Source organism: Lissotriton vulgaris, chromosome 1_1, assembly GCF_964263255.1.
Source record: "Lissotriton vulgaris chromosome 1_1, aLisVul1.2, whole genome shotgun sequence".
Taxonomy (NCBI): Eukaryota; Metazoa; Chordata; class Amphibia; order Caudata; family Salamandridae; genus Lissotriton; species Lissotriton vulgaris.
In genome coordinates this window covers 1,098,650,612-1,098,672,440 of record NC_141685.1, presented here as the reverse complement: position 1 = coordinate 1,098,672,440, position 21,829 = coordinate 1,098,650,612, and the positions used below count along the sequence as shown (strand labels likewise).

The 21,829-nt window shown below is 44.3% G+C and overlaps 1 protein-coding gene across 2 annotated transcripts; it reads right to left on the bottom strand.

The window, feature by feature from the left end:
- Positions 1 to 333: 333 nt before the first annotated feature.
- On the bottom strand, positions 334 to 21,322 carry LOC147748670 (uncharacterized). 2 transcript variants are annotated; one of them, XM_086963534.1, is made up of 3 exons: positions 20,715 to 21,285; positions 8,381 to 8,490; positions 334 to 5,505 (listed from the first exon to the last, which is right to left on the bottom strand). In XM_086963534.1, exon 3 carries the CDS (start codon positions 5,366 to 5,368, stop codon positions 4,328 to 4,330), a length of 1,041 nt encoding a protein of 346 aa, XP_086819660.1. In that variant the 5' UTR covers positions 5,369 to 5,505; positions 8,381 to 8,490; positions 20,715 to 21,285; the 3' UTR covers positions 334 to 4,327. The 2 variants fall into 2 exon arrangements, with proteins under 2 accessions (XP_086819660.1, XP_086819664.1); XM_086963538.1 differs by lacking the exon at positions 8,381 to 8,490 and having other exon boundaries at positions 2,089 to 5,505; positions 20,715 to 21,322.
- Between the last annotated feature and the right edge of the window lie 507 nt (positions 21,323 to 21,829).

Sequence of the window (21,829 nt, the reverse complement as noted above, 5' to 3'; positions counted from 1 at the left end):
AATAAATCAATATATATTTTCAATATATATCTGTGTGGTGTCCCTTTCATTTGGTATTCAAGGGGGTTGTGTATGGTACTACAGCTGGCTTCACATGCCTTTCAGAGTTTAGCCTAAGACTGCTTTGTCCACGTTACCACTAGGATAACTGGTCTACAAGGTTGAATTACAACCAATCATCATAAGGGTTGCTTGGCATGGTACAAAGTGATCACTAGAATTAGTGAGCATTATATACCAGGCCAACTTCTCACAGTTTCCAGTCATCTTTTCTTAAGGATGACACAGTTAGCTAAAACTGCAGTAAAAATCAGGAGGAAACTATTCAGCAAATAATTTAACCACAGGTTTATTAAGGGATCAGCAGTGGCTTCAAATAACGTGAGCATGTTAAAGAAACACTTCTTTGCAGTTGCTAAAGCACTTCTACCTAGTAACAGTGAAGGAAAACACATACAAAGAAAAGCGAAGAGAGTTAAACATGTGTGCTAGGACTCAATACACGGTAAAAGTAATTATTACTGCAACGTAACAATGCTTTGATTTTAAAACGGTAATGTGTAGCAAATTGTGCGTTCCTTTCCACTTTAGTGAAGGATAATTCAAAACAGATTTGTTTTTCTCTGCAGCATAACATGATGGAATCCAAAAAGAAATGTAAATGCTGTTGAAGGTACTGAAACCTCTCTGGAGGGCAACATCCTTTGTAGCATCCCCGAAATTGACATATCAGATTTTTCAATCTAAATTAATTCATGTTTTCATCTCTATAAAATGAATATGCTTTTTATACACCGCTTAAAATGATTAAAAATACATCATCACAAAATCAATGCTTTGGGTTACTAGGTTATTGCTGTTAGTTTGTGCATTAATCAACCACTTATACATACAAACAATATTTATTTAAAAGTATTCTTTTTTAATTCAATGCTTAGCAGGGAGACTTTTTTGGGGGGTTGGGAATTCTTGCTTCTTGTGAACATAGAACAAATATATCAGAGAAAGATCGGTCAACCCTGTTATTATTATACTCTCTATTCTTCTCATATCTGCACCTACGGGTTTTATCCAAGGTCCTGATTACGAGTTTGGCGATCCATAGGACCGTCAAACTCGTGGTGGCAGTCTGACCACTGCTGCACTGTGGGACCGAGCGCAGTATTATGACTGCGATGGTCGGACCACCATTGGACCGCTGCGACAGCCAAGGATCCTGGATTCAGCGGCGTTGACGTTCATGGCGGTTCATGGCGATGAGGCACTAAGGGGCCCCTGATGCCTAAGAGTCCAAGGGGTGCATGCGGGGGTGGGGAATGTAGTGTCCACCTTGATTTGCACCCTCAGTTTCTACACGGTGTGGCATGTATGTTGCACAGTGCAGGAAGGTGCAGTTGAGAGCGGCAGTCTGCATGTTAGGCTCTTCTTTAAGCCTAACAGACCGCAGCTGTCATAAAGCAGCAAGGGCGCTCGTCTGACCAGGACTGAAGTCCTAATCTGGCAGGGGGCGCACAACGAGCTTGGCGGTCCTACAGCGGACATATCGTTGCACCATCCGCAGTAGGACCACCAAACTTCGGCCCCCAAGTCTTAACCTATTAACCTCATCGCTGCGGCAGTAATTTTTACGCTACGCGGCTTTTTTCAAAAAGCCGCGTTAGATGACGAGCTCAGCTCGTCATCCGCACACGCCCCCGTGGCTGATGACGAGCTCAGCTCGTCATCAGCATCGAAGGGGTTAAGGTTCACTTTAGATAATACTATCAATATGGAATGTGGCCTACTTAACTAGTATTCCTAAAAGATATGCATGACTCACATCCAGTACTTGAACCTGCACATTTTTACGAAGCCTGCAGCAGTGCATACCATTGTGTGGGTGGCTTCCTAATATTTATGCATGACCCTTTTGCTGCTCCCAGCATGCATATGTACTTTCTATTTGCATCACATGGTGCAGAAACGGTGCAGTTGTGGTAAAAGCCTGCAAGTGGCCACCTTTATGAATTATTTGTTTAAAAAAAAATCTTTGCAAGGGATTTCAAAAATACTTATTAGTGCTCACCTCAACTAGAAATACCACCCTAATGGGCATAGACCACTGCACACGGAGGTAAGGATTGACATCTGCAGGCTTGTATGTTTTATTTTTTGCAAACAAGGGTTGCTGCATGCGATTGTGAGCATACATAATTATAAAATAATAAGTATTCTTGTTTTGGGAAAAACTGCACACAGCCCCTTTGTGGGTAAACTAGGAATCAGCACATATGTGAACACGAATGCAATGATCTGCATACAGGAAGGTCTCATTACTTAACTGCTCAAATGGAAGTTACACTTGCATTTAATTACCATGGTTGTTTCTGGGGTTGTCTCCTCACTAACTCGACTACTTCCCATACCCTACCAAGACACATTTCCAAACTGGAGCCAGTATATTTTATTGTGATAATATATTTTAATTATGAGGCTTTGGCATGAAAGCAAGATATTCTCAATCATATTTCTGATTTAATCCTGGAAAACCGTTGTGGCCTTTGACACATTTATTCACTTTTTCCCCTATATAAATGGTATATACATAGTAATTCTATATATGTTTACTTCTTATTCACTTCTGGACTTAATAAGCCTATTTTCCAAATAAACTTAGACAAAAATATGACTTTCAGGTACAAATTAATCTAACTGGTTTCAATTGAGATTTCGTTTATCTTGGTGCACAACTCTTGAAAAGAAACCTATCTTTGAAATCCCATTGGTCTTCGATTGCAGTACGGCTTTTTGTGGTCAGCACTAAGTGCAACCCTGATCGTGGAATTCAGCACCATTAATGCTTAGGAGAGCCAAGTAAATTGAGTGGTTAAATGTAAGCACAATGAGGACAACCCTACTTTAAGCTTGTGTCAGTCCCTATTTCATAGTATTTACTTTACCCCTTAGTGACACTCGTGTTGGTGTATTTGCTGAACACCTTGAACGTAACGTAGAGATCTGATTTCATGTTCTGTTGGTCTGGCTTAGACTGTGAGCTACTTTTGTCCACACACTCAAATGCTACACTGTAAGAGATATGGGTATGCTACTCTGTAAGAGATATGGGTTGAACATTTAACTTTTGGTCTTGTTGCTGTCAGAAATGATTGCTCAATTGCCCTATAACATTTTTACCTTTTACCAGAAGCTTAATGACTGTACTAAATTGTAAAAAGAAAATAACTGTGTCCATTCATCACCAGCAAAAGAATGCTATTAGATGAAATATTATTTATCGAATGACCTTGAAAACGTAAGTCGCTTTCCCTTTTCTAAACCATTTTGGTAAATTTATTACGTCAGTAGGCAGCCAAAATATCCACTGAAACGTTTTGAGTGTTGTTTTTGGATTTTGCAATGATCTAGCATAGGGACCAGTCATTTATCTATACTTCTGCCCTCCATATTCGCTGAGCACTGACTGCAGCCAGATCATGTGGGTCCTGGCCATGTCCAGTGACTGCTGTCTTAGGATTCATTTTACACAACTTGTATAATATTCTAATGTTATAATTATCTCTACATATGCCAATTAAATTTGGTGAAGAAATATAAAATGTGTTTTCCCTTTCAAAAAGGTGTAGCTTTCAACTATTTGTCGAGAAAGGTTGTTTAAATTCCAGAAAGTGTGTTGTTCTTCAAGTGCCTTAGTTAGTGGTGGATGTGGTCTCATTTACTTGAGGGATTGGTCTTCATACAGTGGTAAATACTCTTTTGTGTGATTTGCTTCTTTTAAGAGATAGATTGTCACGTGTGTTTGGGTAAATGACTGGCAATAGTATCACCAGCAACTTTGAAAATGCATCTTCTGCTCCTGAAATAGCATCTTCAATATTTTATTGACAGTGTGTAGGCTGTGTTCATTGTTTGCATACTTTCTTTCCTTTTATAGCCCTTGGAAAGGAATCTTTCATAGAAAAGAAAATTATACTTTTTGATGTGGAGTTCATACCACGTCTGCCATGCCCAAGCACTGTAAATAGCTGTTATTATTATCCAATTCATTGGTACTCCATTTACTGACCTCCAAAGAATGGGATGAGGGGTGTGCCTTGCCTGGATTTGAACTTTTGGATACCACCTCTATCCAACTGTACCCCTTAATTTAACTCTTCTTTGAACTCTGATTTACTGTTGCTCAAATACCACCATCAGATCCTTCTTGTCTGAACTGTCTGGTTGCTGTCATGTTCCTTCTACTTCAGAACCTCTGCACGTTCAGCAATCCGAGTATTAGCAACATTTTAACGTTTACATGTTTGTTTCATATTGTTGCTTGTGCTGCAATTTACACTTTGTTGTATTCTTCATGGTGTAAGACGAAATATTCATTGGGGACAGATACTTCTAACAACCTAGCCACAACTGTGTGTCTCTTCCCCGGTCTCTCTCCCGAGTGCATTCTCTGTTGCATAATATGATGTGTGTTTTCTGCAAAGATCTTTTCACATTCAGTACATTTACATAAGTTTTCCCCTTTATATGTTCTGTGAAATCTGATATGATCATTGAGTTCTCTCAAGTTTTTTCTACATTCATTGCATTGATTCTGTCTTTCTGCATTCAGGGATGCCTTGTGTTCATGAAAACCACTTAGGATGCTGTACTCTTCCTCGTGTCTAGTAGACGGAGACTCTTCCTCTTTTGAATAGTGCACTTTCTGATGACTAATAAGTTGTGTCTCCTGATCAAAAGAAATTCCACATGTAGGACAAAGAAAAGTTCTCTCCCCTGAATGTATTTTTTGGTGTTTTTTAAGATGTCCCTTCTGAATGAAGCTTTTGTGACATTCAATACATTGATATGGTCTCTCTCCAGAGTGAGTTCTCAAGTGTACAACAAGACCGCCCCTTGTAGTGAAGCCTTTCTCGCACTTAGTGCACTGAAATGGCCTCTCACCTGAATGCCTTCTTAGGTGGATAGTGAGGCTTTTCTTCTCATTGAAGCCTTTCTCGCATTCGGTGCACTCAAAAGGTCTTTCACCTGAATGTGTTCTCAGGTGGATGACAAGATTTTTCTTTCTACTGAAACATTTATTGCACTCGGTACACTGATGTTGGTGCACACATGAATGTACTTGGAGGTGCCTTGTGAAGTACCCTTTGACAGAGAACTGTTTCTTGCACGTAGGGCATGTATAGTCTGACCTCTTTTGTAGTGTGTTCTCGTTATATTTAACAAGCTTTACATTCTCTTCTGAATCTGCATTGTTGCTGTATGACATTTTTGCTATTCCTTGATGTAAGCTGGAAAGCACCACTTTTCTAAACCCTTTCTTAAATAGAGTACTCTTCTGTCCACCAGTGTCTCGTTTACATTTTGAACGCATCTTCTTTGTAGAATTTTTTCCCCTCCTAGGGTTCTGCAGAGTGTTTGCTTTTCTTTTTCTTGTTTAAGCTTTGAACAATTGTCTTTTCTCAGCAAATTCTTCAATACGCCCTTCTCTATTGCTCACTGCTCCATTTTCTGCTGGTTCAAAACAAGAGTTATATCATTAACGTGTAACACACAAGCACCTCTTTTGAAACAGTGTAATTGCAGTAGACATACAGATTAGAGTCAACAGATAGAGCCCTGTAAAGTATACTGATGGCATAACCATTTTGTCTGAATACCTACTGTTGCTAGTACAAGGAAATGGATATATTGTGAGAGTGCTCTCCAGATATGGGTCACAAAGTTGCATCTTTAATCTGGAGAAAAGGTTAAAACATTTTGCCTTGGTTGGAATACATGATCCTCGTATTTAAATTATGGGAGTTGGGGACAGATAGAGGACAAGATGCAGCCGATTTCTCTTTAGCTCGCTCTTGATCTCTCTCCACTTCGCTCTTCCCCCGCCCCATCTCTTTCCCCCACTTCTTCTCCCTGTATGCATTGAAATAAATATTGATGCCTGTTCAAGCTTCTTTGACCATTGGTATTGCAGGTGTATTTTTAACTTTATTGGTCAGTAAGTGGCTTATGCATTTATAAAACATTGCGTAAATAAGTGTATTATTAGCTCTTTTGCTAATCTCTGGATTTGTGGATGAATGTGATGTAGAAAGAGAATGTATCTTAATATGCTGCGATATTTCTCCCCGCAGGGAATCACAACGTGGTCATTACAACAACCACGTTGTGATTCTGCATACCATTACTCCGCAAGTCGGAAGAACGCCTTGTGGAGTGGGGGCGCTGGATGTTGGAATAGTATAATTTACTATTCCAACTCCAGTCTTTTCGGACACTAGGGAAGGTGTTGGATTTTAAATCAAACACCCCCCCCCCCTTCCGCAAGTCATTGTTCCGACTTGCGGAGTAATGGTATGCGGAATCACAACGCGGTCGTTGTAACAACCGCGTTGTGATTCCCTGCGTTGAGAAAAGTTTGTGGTAAACGTTGTTTACCATAGAAAGAAAGTAAGCAATGCACAGCCCTAACACGGAGACAATAATGTTGTCCTTCCACAAAGCCAGTCCCTTAGCAAAGCCTCTATTTGCTGGCCAGCACATTCACGAGGTCAAGCATCTGCATCATTAGTTTAGTGTACAGAGCATGCAAACTTAAAAAGTAGCATCTGCTCATATTAGCAGGTTTATAATATAGGGGTAATGTCTCATTTATGGCCCTGTGAGATGACATGTGCTTCTCTTCTGAATCGAGGAGCCATCTATCTTCATAGGATCACATGAAAGCTCTAAGTAGTGGATACTGTGATCTACTCAGTGATCACTGAAAATGTTTATCCCAATTGTCTTAAGTTTGAAGTTTTGGTAACTATTCCTGAGGATATCCAGTTTGCAGATAACATCTATGAGCACTGCTTCGATTAGCATCTGAAATAAGGGTGCTTTAATGACAGCTTAGCACAGACTACTAGCCAGTAATATGAGAGAGGACTTTACAAGTCTGTCAAATCTCACTGTGGGGATATGCTGATAGTCACGCTCAACCTCTGTGCTTAATAAACCACAACTTCGTTACAATTGAGTGGTTTTAGACTTCTTCACAGTAATCAACTATGCTGAAGGCAACAGTAAGCACGAGACATATAAAGCAAGATCAACAAAAAAAAGAATCATATCACCCCTGACCTCTAGTCACTGAATGGGTTAGCCTTTGAGGCTAGGATTCATCTCAATATTGCAATTAGAGTACCCCCTTTAACCTGGCCCAGACACTGACCCTATAGGGTGGAAACAGAGTTCCACAACCACAAGCTTCCTACTACTTAAGCCACAAAAAATGTAGCAAAAAAAATCTACAACTTATCCTTGTCCAGAGTTGTCCCAAAAATATGGAACTCTCTCTCTTCTGAGCTCAGTTGCAACCCAGACACACCCATGTTCAGGAAAGAAGTAAAAACTCTATTATCCCACATATTTCACTCACATGGAGGACATACCTCCCTCTCCTCATGAGTGGCTCTTTCCTGGTTGTTTGTCATTGCTTCTTGCCACGCCTTTGCCCATACCCCTGAGATCCACGTTGTTTTTCCTGCATTTCCCAGCCATCTACATACCATTCTAACACCCATCGGTGTTTGTTCATGCAAGTACTTACGATTGTCAATATGCGCCTATATCTTCTCATCATTTTCTTATGTAAATTTTGTCTGCAAAACTTATACTATGCTTTTTTATACTGCCTACCGTTTTGTATCATACATTCCTTTGTTATTCTGGTAAAGCTCTGTTTTACCCGAAAGGGTCTTGTTCGCGCTATATAAAACTCTAAATAAATAAATAAAGTTGTTGTGGCATTGTAAACCTCTCCAGTACAAATAGGTAGGAAACCAAGAAAAATGCAACTATGCAGCAGAGGCGTTTACATGCAAGTGTTAATTAGCTGCACACACCACACAATCCATTACCTGGAGCTTAAGTGGCATATTTTAACAATAAAATGTTTCTAGCTCATATGAATACTGCACAGACGAGGCAGGCCTGCATCACTCCGAAGTCAGTAATTTGAGTACCAGTAAAAAGTACAGTAATAGCAGGTGTTATGTACATTACTTTTATTATTATCATCATCATCACTGAAGAAGGGTGTGACATAGAGCTTGCCACCACTTGCAGCAGTTCAACTCTGGGGAATTTTTCAGGCACAGAGGGATTGTGGGATCTGGCAGAAAGGGGTTCCACGTTTCAGTTCCTGAGTATGACTGAGCTCAAAGCTGAAGATGAAGAGGGAATACTGAAAGTGGAGGGAGTTTAGTTTTATTTTTTAGAACAAGATGTCACATGTGAGCAATACGCTGTGAAAGACCCTCGCAACACCCAATTGCATGCACATTTTATATGCAGGTGACCAGCAGTAATGCTGTGAAACACAGATCACCTTCTCACTCACCAGATGTCTCAATGGTGCACCGCTTTCTCCGTTATCCATGTTGTTCTTACAGGAGCCCAAGAGCAATCAAGAACATTATCTCCGTGACCGGGTAGTGGCCTAAAGAGAGGCTGAGAGATTCAGAGGTAAGTTGTAAGCACGACTTCTGTCTGCGCTAAATACATGACTCTTTCCAGAATGCTTCAACAATGTATAACCTTTTAGGTGCTAGACGCCATGGAATCTACATTATGTAAGTAAGGTTTTCTGAACTCACTCAGAGCACCTATGCAGTAAAGCATCTTTCAGACATCATTGCCATTTCATTTGAGTACTGGTGCTGTGTCACTAGACCACTGGTAGCCATTCACTTGCTCGAGTTAGCTCTAGGGTTCACAAGTACGATCTCACCCACTCATGCTATAAAAGTCAATTAACGAGACAAAGACAAATATAGGGGGTCATTACGATGGCGGGCAGACTGCCACTGATAGGCCGTCGGTAGTGGTCCCCCCCCGACATCGGTCTGACAGCCGGATTAAAATACCGGTGGTAGGAGGGTAGGACCGCCCGCATCCAAGATCTCGTCAGGGCGGCGGTTGGACTCCTATCCCTAAAATAATGGCGGTTCCTGCTCAGGCACCGCCGTGGGGATTAGGATGTCCATTTACAACTGCCTTTTCGTGCTGTTAGTGGCCCTGGGGGCACATGCAGTACCTCCCCACACAACCATGTCCCATGTGCCAGGCACCATATATGCCTTTTCCCACTGCAGCTTGTGCTTCAGCCCTTTTCCTGGGCCGCAGCACAAGCCGCAGATGAAAAAGGCACGTATGACCGCCTGCACAGCAGTCTTATCCTAATAGGGCAGGTGGGACCGCGGACTCATTATCGGACAGTAACCTGCCCTGTACAAGGGCCATTCGCGGTCCCACCGACTGCCATCATAATGAGGGTTCATAGTGCTGTAAATACATCCCAAAACTAAGTTGTGCTGATTCAAAGGGTAGGATGTGTTCTGCTCTTGCACTTTCAAAATGTGGGTTAAGTCTGGTACTAAGCCATCACTATTGGTGTGAAGTAAGAGATGGAATAAAATACTTACCTAAAAGTCAAAACACCATATGCATTTGGTTTGAACAGTAACAGTACAAAACACTATCTAACATACATGCCAGGCAGTTCACAGGAAGCTTGACTACACAGCATGAATTCTTTGCCAAATGGGACAGAGAAACGGTGGGGGCCAGTGAGGAGAAAACAGAGAAAAATAAGGCTGGAAAAGTGCTTAACATGTGCTAGTCCTTCAAGGAAAAAAAGATTTAGCCCCTTTCCTCTCAACCTAACTCACTACTCAATCGGGCTGGACTTGACGATCCCTGCATAAACCATGGTTCGTTTTCGCTGCCTCGCTACCTATACTCACGTCACTGGCACATTATTCGGTATGTAAATGTTCCAGAAATGTTTGCATGAATTCAAACACATTACATGCAGTTTGCTGGTTCTTGTCGGAATACTTTATTAAAGACACTCGGGATTTGAAATCAGAGCCTTACATTTAGAAAGGCTTTAAACCCACAAATTATTTTAAGTCTGACCTAAATTATATCTCGTTATTTTAAGTTTTTACTGCATTTGCTGTGGCGCTTCGACGCTCGCATGTGGTTTTAGAGCTTTTTAAAATTTTTTTTAGAGCTTTTTAAAAAATTGTTGCTCGATTAAAGTGTGCCCCTTTTATTTGTCACAGAGACAGAATGCCATTGTTTCTCATCGAAAACTGCTACAAAGTGTAAAAACTCACACATGGCAGGTGGAAATGTGATTACAGGAGAGGAGACTCAAAGCCGGTCCTCGGATGCTTGATTCCGTTCTGGGAAGGACATGGCTTTTGTAGTTCGGACTGGACTGTTCCCATGGGGCACAGGGTCGGAGCTGATTTGCATATCGCCATTGTCTAACCCAGGGTGGTGTGGAGTGCAAAAAAACGATGGATTTGGGCCCAGATCTTTGGACTGGGGTGAATGTGTGACATTGATCCACATTCTGTCCATCACCTGTTTTGTTTGCATTAAAAATAACAACTGCACGAATCGTTTGGGATGCAAAACCGAGCATCTTTCCTCTATTCTGATTGCCCTTCCTGAAAGTCTGTTCCCCCATACACTTGCAAACCGAAGAACAGGCACACATTCAGTTAAGCGGAGATCTCAACAACGTTTGTCGAAGCAGCTGCGCTGTGCACATGCACTCGAGCTGCGCATCGCCCTCATTGTACACGCCTTGAAACAACCAATAAAAGGAAGGTTCTCCGTGTTTGTGTATACAGCGGAGGCCATAAACTGGAATAAAACTACAGCTGGTAAGAGGGACGCGCTGCTGCAGCATGTCTTCTGTGCAGCTGAAGCAGAGGATCACAGCTGCTGTCTGCTCTTATCTTTACTGACAAAAACAGCAGCCAATAAACTTTAAACTGGCATGACCCCAGAAGGACAACCCCCTCCACCAGTCTGCACCAATCACTGTCCAGTCCAACACATAACAATCCTTGTAAAAGCGGAACCTTCCTCTTTCTTTGCTGCTGCAGCAGCGAGTTAAGTGCCTTTCCCTTATTTGCTTCAGCGGATGGGGGTTTATGGTGAGTGATTTTGTGATTGTGTGTTATTGCGCGACTTGGTATAGCGTCATTGCGCGACTTTATCCGACGTCGGGTTCTTCGTTACCCTGTCCGCCGTCCTGCGGTGTGCGTGTGAGCGCGTTAGGGGGCGGTGGAGCAGGAGGAGGCCGATGCGGCTTGCCCGCGCGCAGGGAGTAGTCGAGTGTGTGCCCCCAGTACGACGTGCATGCGCGAGGAGCCGAGTTCCGATTTTGCATTACCGGCTCCTCGCTAAGTGCGCGTTTCTAGGCTGCATCAATCCTTGGCCTCATAGGAACGCTGACCGGAGCGTGTCCGGATTAAGAGCTTTGCTCTAGGGGAGTTTTGAATGTTAATAGGGGTCTCCTTCCACCGTATAGTTACCTGCCTCTGTGGTGTGTTGGCAACTGGGGTTGCAGAGTGTGTGTAGAGGCAACACTGGGTTGCTCCCCCCTGTTAATCTCCTCCTCACCTCCTTTCCCTTGGATATGGCGTATTACGCCGAGGAGGGCGACCAGTGGGTCGAATTCAATGAATACGAGCAGTATGAGCCTGAGGAAGAACAATTGGAGGAGAACTTAGGTGAAGCCCTGGCTACCCACGACCAGAGCTCTGTTAGTAAAGCCCTGATTAAGGCGTTAAAGCCTTAAATAGTTTCTTCCAAAGCTTTACTAAGTCCCATCATACCTCGGGCAAGAGAAAGTTTAAATCCTCACGCAAGGGGGATGCCTCTGCTCAGTCCCAGGCCCACAAGTTAGCGCAGATGGCCAAGTCAGTGATGAGGGACCATGGCTCTATGGCTTATCAGACATCGGGGGATTCCTCCTCGACGCCACCTGGTACTTCAGACACGGAGGTGGATTCGATTGCTTCTAAAAAGAAGGCTAAGAAGACTAAGCACACAGCATTCAAGGCAGATGATAGTCAGGTCTCTAAGAACCTTCTGTTTGACTCTAATAGTATAGTTCACCCTAGATCCACGTAATGGGTGCCCTGTGCTGAAGTTGCGCATTATGTCACCAACAACTTGCGTCAAGGTTTTGAGAGTGGGGTGCGAGCCACGTTGGGGTCGGAATGCCCCAGACTTTCAGTGACAGGGAAGGTGACGGATACTCCGGACCTTGATCCTACCATGACAGCGTTCATGAGGAAGTTCGCTAAGGACCCTAAAAAGGGCTGGATAGGGCATGGCGGGGGTGCCAGGACAAATTGCTGGACGTCTCTGGACCCCTTACTAAGAGTCTGGAGGCCACGGTCAAGGCCATGGAACAGGACGTGCCTATGGATACGTCTGATATCATGGAATGGGCCCAACGTGCCATGTGCTTTTTGGGAAATGCGAATGTGGCTCTGTCCACAGGGCGGAGACGCTCTTTTCTGATGCAGATTGATTCCCAATTGGCAGAGATGGCCACCAATGAACCTGGTTCTATGGCTAACGGCATGCTCTTCGGAGACAAGTTCGTTAAGGAAATGGGCAAGTACGTCGCCACTTTTTCCGCATTTGACAAGGCGCAGACTACGATAAAAAGGGTGCTTCACACCAGTGTTTTTGACAGGGCCGGACGTCAGCGAGGTCGAGGGTCCGGCCGAGGTTTTAATCAGACCTCACGTGGAGGTGAGCAGCGAGGCAGAGGTTACCAGCGCTCCAACTTCTATCCCTCCCGTAATCGAGGAGGTCGTGGCAGAGGACAGAAAGGAAACTACAGAGGACAACAGAATAATTCAGGAGACAATTCCTATTCAGGTAAAAGTTCTTTGTGCAACAGAACACATGGTGGGAGGCAGACTGGCCTTATTTATTCACAAGTGGCGGGAGCTAACAACCGATCCCTGGGTGTTACAAACCGTCCAAGGGTACCACATGGAGTTTTATGCCTCCCCCGCGCAGCGTCAAGCGCCCGCGCCACTGCATTTTTCCCTACAAGAACAGAGTTTCATAGACGCAGAGGTGCTGGCTTTGCTCAGAAAGGGAGCAGTAGTGGAGACTTTGCCACACGTTTAGGGCTTTGCAAGCACCGTGTTCGTGGTTCCCAAGAAAGACCAGGGCTTTCGACTGGTTTTAAATCTCAGAGATTTCAACGCATGGGTGGTGTATCAGCACTTCAAAATGGAAAGCATACACCTACTGCGCGACATTCTGTTAGAACAGGATTGGATGGTACGTCTGGACTTGAAAGACGCATACCTGACGGTGCCCATTGTAGGAGAGTAAGGTCTGCTATCCTATGATCACCCAGATTTTTTGCTTTTGTTTCACTGGTTTACGACTTTCTCTGGCTGTGGGCCTGCTAATCAGACCCACAGCCTAGCTGTTCTCTCACTAAATTGACACGTGTACCTTAGGTGCATTACCCAATTGGTACTGGGCCACCTTATCAGACCCTGTAACTCAGGGCATAGGTGTACCCAGGGCCTACCAGGGGCTGAAGCATGTATTATGCCACCCCTGGATGGCCATCTAAATCTGACACAACTGGCTGCACGACAGCTGGGGCAAGGTGGTGTAATCACCCTTTGCTATAGATATAGTATACCTATATCTAACCCTAAAATGGACACACAGATTCCTATCAGTCACTCCTATGGCAGGCCTTGACAATCCTGAAGGCAGAGTGCTTGGAATCGTGTGAGATAGCGCTCTGGCATGAGCTGAGCCCGTTTGCAGCTTGCGGAACCAAGTCCTAATAGCTGTTCCATGATAAAGAATACCATATACTCTTAAGTGCCTTATAATCCTCGCGGTTAAATGCTATCTTTGGTATCGCTTTATCAAAACATGTCGAGTAAGGTGTCATACGAATTGGAATACTAACCCCTCGCCAATTCTGGTGACGGGGTTAGCATTCCACACTTCTAGAGGGACACGACATGTATGTAACTGTGAACCCCGGTTAAAGTTAACTCAAGCCTCAGCATCACAAAATGGATGCTGCCACCACAGACACGAGTCTGACCCCCTGCAGCTGGGAGTCCTTCCAGCGAGGGGAGCTTGGACAAAGGGTTTCCTGTCAGGGGCGGTGCTAGCACCATCCCAGACAGGGTTTTGTGTATCCTGGGTAGGCAGGGCTTTTCAGGAAGGTGACTGCGAGTGGCACCCCGGTGCTCACTACGCATCTGCCGGCTAGAACCAGTTCCAGGGGCACACCAGCCCCTGGCCTGGGGAAAGTCCGGCATGGGAGAGGGGTGTAACCACCCCCCTTCCTGGTCCCACCCCTAGGGCAGGACCTAGTCGCGTACCCGCCCCTTTCTTTAGGACAAAGGCAGGAGCGGGGACCCTTCCAAATTAGATCATCTTTGAATCAAGAAACTACTTTCCACGAAAGGAACTCTCGACTCTTCTCAAGATTTCTCCCTTGTGACTAAGGAGTAGTCACCCTGCATCCGCAGGCACCATCTAAGATCTCTGCGGTTTGCTGCACGTCCTTCCTCCGGAATCCGACTGACCAGCTCGACGAGACCCGGCTTCCCTGGCACCTCTGACCTCTACCTACCTCTACAGCTAAGCTGAGAACCGTAGGTGCGACGAGACCTCGAGGGACCGGCCATCATCAGAACTGCACGACTTCTATCCAGCACGACCGCCAAGGGATCCTCTGGTGAGGGCTTTGGGGTCCGAGAAGCCCCGACCCTGAGCAGCTCCAGCACCGAAGTCCAGCCTCCCAGCATCCACGAGATCTGCGTGGGGTCCTTCTGCTTTTTGCTGCTCACCGCGTTGTCTGGCTACTAGCCCGCTGGCTTGTGGCCTTCCCGACGACGCCCGACGACATCACCACTGCTGGTCTGGTTGCTCCAGACTGGCCCTTGCTCCCTTTCAAAAGAGGAGCACCCCGGACACTCCTGGTCCACTCCAGACACCATTTTAGGTCCACTGCGTGGGCTTGAATTTGCCAAGACTTGTTGCCCCAATCCTGGGTCCAGCGACGTCGACAGCATCAACCATCGTGGGACAGCTCGCACCTCCATCCTGGTCGTCGACAACGCCTCCTGGTCCGTGAGACTGCAGAGCCCAGCGTCGCCCACTCACCTGGTCGAGGTGACTTCGCCCGGTGCCATCCTGGTGCCCACACAATCACTGCCTAGTGATTAAGAACTTGGTCCCCTCTGCTTTCAGGTGTCATCCATCTTCGATCCAGGCTTGGATCACTTCGAACAATCTTCACTGGTCGCCTGCCAGCAACTCTTTCTTCAGGCTCCTGGTTCGTCAACGAGGATTTCCGACGTCTTTTCAGACCTATGCAGCTGCAGCCCCTGGGCTAGGTAACTTCGGCATTTCGGTGCCCCAGCATAGCCTCACTATCCAAGGGTCCAGATCCACTGTCGTTTTCGATCTACCTTATCGGGTTTGCCCGAGAACACTAACTTTGCCTTTACTAGCTCCCATAGACTTTGTCCCGCATCCCGCGTGAGAGTGCACACTCTGCACCCGAGTCCCCTAGGCCTCCTACTAGTAATCTGAAGGTTCAGTAACGTAGTCCTAGCGATTCCAAAGCCTATTAGTCCAGTACTTACCTGCTAGTAATTTCGCATTCCACTTTTAGAGTATATGGTTTTTCGTGCCCCTCGGGCATTTGTGTAAATTGTGCAACTTAAAGTATTTTCGTAAGAGTTTTGTTGTGTGCTTAGTACCCTGTCCTCATAAAGAGTACAGGGCTGTTGTGATCTAAATAAATACACTGTTTATTTTCATAACACTTGTGTGGTGTCCTTTCACCTGGTGTTCAAGGGGTATATGTGATGGTATAACAGCTGGCTTAACACGCCCTCTAGAGTTTAGCCCGAAGACTGCTCGTATCCACGCTACTAAGATAGCTGGTCTATAAGGTTGACTTACAACCAATCACCATAAGGGTTGTTTGGACTGATACATAGTGATCACTAGAATAGTGAACACTGAATATCAGGCCAACTTCTCACACCCATTTTTCCACCGCATCGACGCTTTCTTCAATTTCAGTGGCGCAACAAGTGGTTCGAGTTTGCCGCCATGCCCTTTGGCCTCTCGTCCGCTCCCTGGTGTTTCACCAAACTGATGAAACCAATAGTTCAGTGCTTAAGGGAGAGGGGCGTAAGACTGATCATTTATCTAGACGACATCCTGATTTTGGGATGCTCGCCGGAGATTGATTCGCTCCATCTATCATGGACGGTTCACCTCCTTCAGGAACTTGGCTTCCTTTTGAATTTGCAGAAGTCCATTCTGACACCTTCACAGGTTATGGAATTCCTGGGGTTCCAGGTCGACTCAATGAAGGCTCAATTGCTCTTACCGCTCAAGAGGAGGGTGGCGATCAAGAAGGAATTGAGGAAAGCGCTCGTCTCTCCGACAATTTCCTTGAGGACCTTAGCACGCCTGGTGGGGATGTTGGCCTCGTCCATCCAGGCGATCTTTCCGGGTCCCTTGCACTACAGAGCTATGCAACGATTGAAGGCATTGCATCTACGCAAGGGTGTGACTTACGCCCAACAGGTTTTTCTGTCGGCGGACGCTCGCACGGAGATGAACTGGTGGTTGGAGCATATGGAGGCCTGGAACGGCAGAGCCATCTTTGCTGTCACCCCAGTAGTGATAGAGTCGGATGCGAGCCGGTGGGGCTGGGGAGCCCGTTGCGGCTCTGTGGAGACCGGGGGGCGCTGGTCCTGCGAAGAATTGAATCTCCACATCAATTGTCTGGAACTCCTGGCGGGTTCCTTTGCGGTGCGCACTCTATCCCCTCAAAAGATCTCTTGTTGCATTCTCCTACGCATGGACAATGTGTCCGCGGTACGGTATATAAATCGCCTCAGAGGCACCAGGTCTCGTCTCCTGGCGGAGATAGCCAAGGACTTTTGGCATTATTGCCTGGACCATCAAATATCGGTGACGGCAGAGTACATTCCGGGATCTGTCAACGTGACAGCGGATTGGAACTTTCTGTATTTGAGGGATGCCAGCGATTGGAGGTTGGATCCCAAGATTGTCAGGGCTTTGGACCACTTATGGGGTCCGTGTGTGATAGATCTGTTTGCCTCACGGCTCAACAGACAGTTGCCCCAATTCTTCAGTTGGCGTCCGGATCCGTTGGCGATCAGCTCGGACGCCTTTCTTCAATCATGGACGATGGGCATTTTTTATGCGTTTCCTCCGTTCATCATGATCCCGAGGGTTCTAGCTCAGATTCGGAGGCAGAAGGCGGAGGTGATTTTGATCTCCCCGTGTTGGAAAACTCAAGCGTGGTTTCCAGTCGCGATGAGTATTGCATGCGCATCACCAGTGCGAATCTCATAATTTCCAGACCTTCTTACGGACCCGGTGGGCCTTCAACATCCGCTGGTCCTTCTGGATCAGTTGTCTCTCATGGCGTGGAGACTTTCCGGAGACGCTGGCAAGTGCCTGGAGTTTCTCAGGACACTCTCTTTTTCTTGTCACAGGCATGGGCACCTTCCACCCACAAGCGTTATGAGTCAGCTTGCAGACGTTGGGTTGGTTGGTGTAACGAACGGCAGGGAGATCCTGTGGGGTCAGATATCTCTATGATTGCGAATTTCTTGGCAGATTTGGCACAGTCGGGCTTGGCATACAGATCGGTGAATACTTTCCGATCAGCTATTTTGGCGGGACATCCGCACGTGGATGGTAAACCTGTTGGGGAAGGATCACTGAAATAATATCGAGGGACAAAATATCGACTTGCCAAAATATCGTGGACAAAATATCGACAGTCAAAATATCGAGTTTGTATCTACAAACAGGTAAGTACAAAAATATCGAGTACAAAATATCGTTAACAAAAATATAGATGTAAAAAATATCGACTTTATTAAAAACAGTGTTAAATTAAATTAATATTAAATTTTAATTACTAAAATATACTTAAAACGACTTAAATTAAATTATAATAATTAAATAATAAATGAAAATAATAAAAATAATTTTTTAAAATCTTATTTGTTGACCCTGAACCCTAAAAATACCCCTTTACCCAAAAACCCAAAACTGACCCTGAACCCTAAAAATACCCCTTTACCCAAAAACCCAAAACTGACCCTGAACCCTAAAAATACCCCTTTACCCAAAAACTGAAAACTGACCCTGAACCCTAAAAATGCCCCTTTACCCAAAAACTGAAAACTGACCCTGATCCCTAAAAATACCCCTTTACCCAAAAACTGAAAACTGACCCTGAACCCTAAAAATACCCCTTTACCCATGAACTGAAAACTGACCCTGAACCCTAAAAATACCCCTTTACCCATGAACTGAAAACTGACCCTGAACCCTAAAAATACCCCTTTACCCATGAACTGAAAACTGACCCTGAACCCTAAAAATACCCCTTTACCCATGAACTGAAAACTGACCCTGAACCCTAAAAATACCCCTTTACCCATGAACTGAAAACTGACCCTGAACCCTAAAAATACCCCTTTACCCATGAACTGAAAACTGACCCTGAACCCTAAAAATGCTCCTTTACCCAAAATGTATCAATATTATTTAATTACCAATTAATTATTAATTAACAATAACAATAAAGTAAATATATTAGAACATTAGCTGTAATTATTTTAATAATTAATATTATTTTTTCCAAAATTAATTACTTAAAAATAACACAAAATTATATATATTAAAAATGTACTCTAATTAATGTAATTAACTAATTACAATTAATTAATTAACAATTATTTACTAATACAAAATATGTTCAAAATTATATTAATTAATTAACTAATTAATATTAATTAATTATCAATTAATTATTAATTAAAAATATTAACAAACATATATTAATTAATTAATTATTATTAAATTACTTCCCACCCTATTCCCCTATAAACCCACAACCCGCTACAGAATTACATTACGCAATTATTATAAAAACAAAATTCATGTAATAAAATATTTTATAACATTAATACACACTATTCACACATATTATTACATAAAAATACACTATAAAATATTATATATTATTAAAAAATCGATATTTTTGCTATCTATATTTTATACAGTCGATATTACTTCACTTACCTGAAAAACGATATTTTTGTAGTCGATATTATGTCCAGTCGATATTTTGTCCAGTCTATATTTAAAACTCGATATTATGTCCAGTCGATATTTTGGAGTCGATATTTTGTCTCTATACCGTTGGGGAACATCCACTAGTGTGTAAGGTTGTCAGGGGGATTCGGCTGGTGAACCCCCCTCAGCCCAAGTATACTGAACTTTGGGACGTTTCTGTTATCTTGCGTTTTTTATCGGCTTGGCCGGCTAATGAGGGTCTGTCTAGGAAGCAGCTCTCAGCGAAACTTACGATTTTGCTATGTTTGATTTCCTGCAGAAGAGTATCGGACATTCGAGCACTGGATTTGTCAGGTAGAGTATTTACTCCCACTGGAGTTTCCTTTACAATTTCAAAGCGTACTAAGACACACTCAAAATGTATTTCCTATCCTGCATTTCCTCACCACAGTAAATTGTGTGTAGTAAAGTGTTTAAAAGTATATGAGGATTGTACTAGAGAGTTTAGGAACGATTTTGGTCAATTGTTGATTTCTCTACAGAGGCCTTTCCGCCCAGTCGCCAATGCTACTCTGGCCAGGTGGGTTTCCTGGTTGTTGAGTCTGGCGGGTATTGATTCCTCCAAATTTGGAGCTCATTCTATTAGAGGGGCTATGGCCTCAAAATCCTTTTGTGCCGGTTCTCGGCTTCAAGACATCATGACTGCGGCTGATTGGTCATCGGAATCTACTTTTAAAACGTTTTATCATAAACCTATTGTGGATGTGGCCTCGGTGGTGGTGGAGAAAGTTTAAACTAGCATAATCGGAGCCTCCGTGGACTGACATAGAATGAAAAATTGTCTAGCAGACGCGACAAAGAATATTTCATACTATTAAGGACACGGAGGCGAGGATTATCCCACCCGGGTTGACAGTGATGTACTTTGTATGAAGATTTGATGTATTTTACCCACCCGAATGATGTTTATGGCTTGTTGTATTCCTTACTGTTGGAATAGCCATTACGGCATGTATTTTCATTTCAGGTGATCAGCACAAGCAGACCTGAGAAGAGATTTCTGCGGGCTGAGCTGGGTTTCAGCTGAGGAGAAGTGTTCCACTTCGGACAAGAGGATGCGATAGTTGCCACGTTGGGTTGGACTGCGGAGAACATCGCAAAGAAAGAGGAAGGTTCCGGTTTTACAAGGATTGTTATGTGTTGGACTGGACAGTGATTGGTGCAGACTGGTGGAGGGGGTTGTCCTACCGGGTCATGCCAGTTTAAAGTTTATTGGCTGCTGTTTTTGTCAGTAAAGATAAGAGAAGCATAATCCTCGCCTCCGTGTCCTTAATAGCATTTAAATTTCTTTGTCGCGTCTGCTAGACAATTTTTCATTCCTTTGCACACTTGGCTCTACAAGGTTAGTGACAGCAAGCAGTGAAGGATAACCAACTTCCATGAGAAGGTAGAGGACTGCAACTTTAATACAGTGCGACAGGTAATCACAAATAATAAACTCAATTCCCTTTCACCCTATAATTTCACATAGATACTGGGCCTGGTTTAAAAATGGAAGTTATGTAATCAAACACAAAAAAAGCCGCTCAGCCATTATAATCGCCATTCTCTCACAATCTCTTCCTAAATAAAATGTATTAGATGGCTCACCAAAGTGTCTCGTATTGTGACAAATCGAAAGCTAGCTACCTTCGTTCCCGTCGATCGCTTACCTTAATATCCTTTCACTCTCCCTTCAGGGTGAACACCGAGTAGACGCTCAAATCTCCTTTCTTCAGATTCGGTCACTCCTCTGGAGCGCTGCAGGCGCCGAAGGTGTTTCATTGATGTACACGCAGTCCAGGGCTGGGACTCGGACCTGCCTCCGTCTCCGCAAGAAAGGGACGGATGGTAGGAAGGGTGAGCAAGCAAACAGAGAACGGAAGAAAGGTGGGAGAAGAGGTCATTCTCGAGAACGTCTGCTCTACAGATGCGGGGTAAGAACGGATGGAGCGCCCGCGCTCGAAATGAAAATGCGCCAATAAAAGCAATCGGTCCAGCAAAAAGAAACAAAACAAGTAGGGCGGGTTGTTCTCCCTGTCGCGGACCCTGCGTGTGCAATCGAATAAATCTGGCCCTTCCCGTGACTGACAGGAGTTGTTGCGCGTCAATGACAGAGTTATTACCCAGGTCTGCTCCCGCGGGCTAGTGACTGTGGAAAGTCAAGAGAACAGGGAATGTGTCCCCATTGCGTAGTGTCCCTTCTACTACATAGTGCAAGTGCTACCTCGGGAAAGGAGCTACGCGCCTGGTGGTTATTCCCCCTTCCCGCCCCTTATTTGCAAGCCACTGCGCAGACTCGAATAGTGAGTCATTGCCGTGGGCGTGTTATCCCCCATTCCCTGGGCTTCCACGGCAGTGTACGGGGAAGCTGCGCGCCTTTGTAGAGTTATTCCCCATCCACGCTCATCTATTTTCATTTAGTCCCAGGAGTCGAGTTCCAAAGCCAAGACGTGTTATTCCTCATTCTGGTTTATCTTAGGCCGTGAACGGGATATGCGAACGGCTCTTCTGTTTTGGAATGCTATTGAATTGCTCCTCATTTGTCAATGTTGAAAAGAGCAGTTGGTTGAGGCTTACTATTAAGGCACGGTAATTATTTTGACTAAAGATTCGCACAAACACATTGTTGTTCTCTAGTTAGCTTTAAACACAAATAGTCTAAGTGCTTGACTCAAGGCACCCTATGTTTGATAAACACAATATGGAGTCGCTTGCTGATCCATTTCTACACAAGTTCCCTTCTACACTGGTTCCATTCAACACATGTCTCTTTAGGGAAATTTAC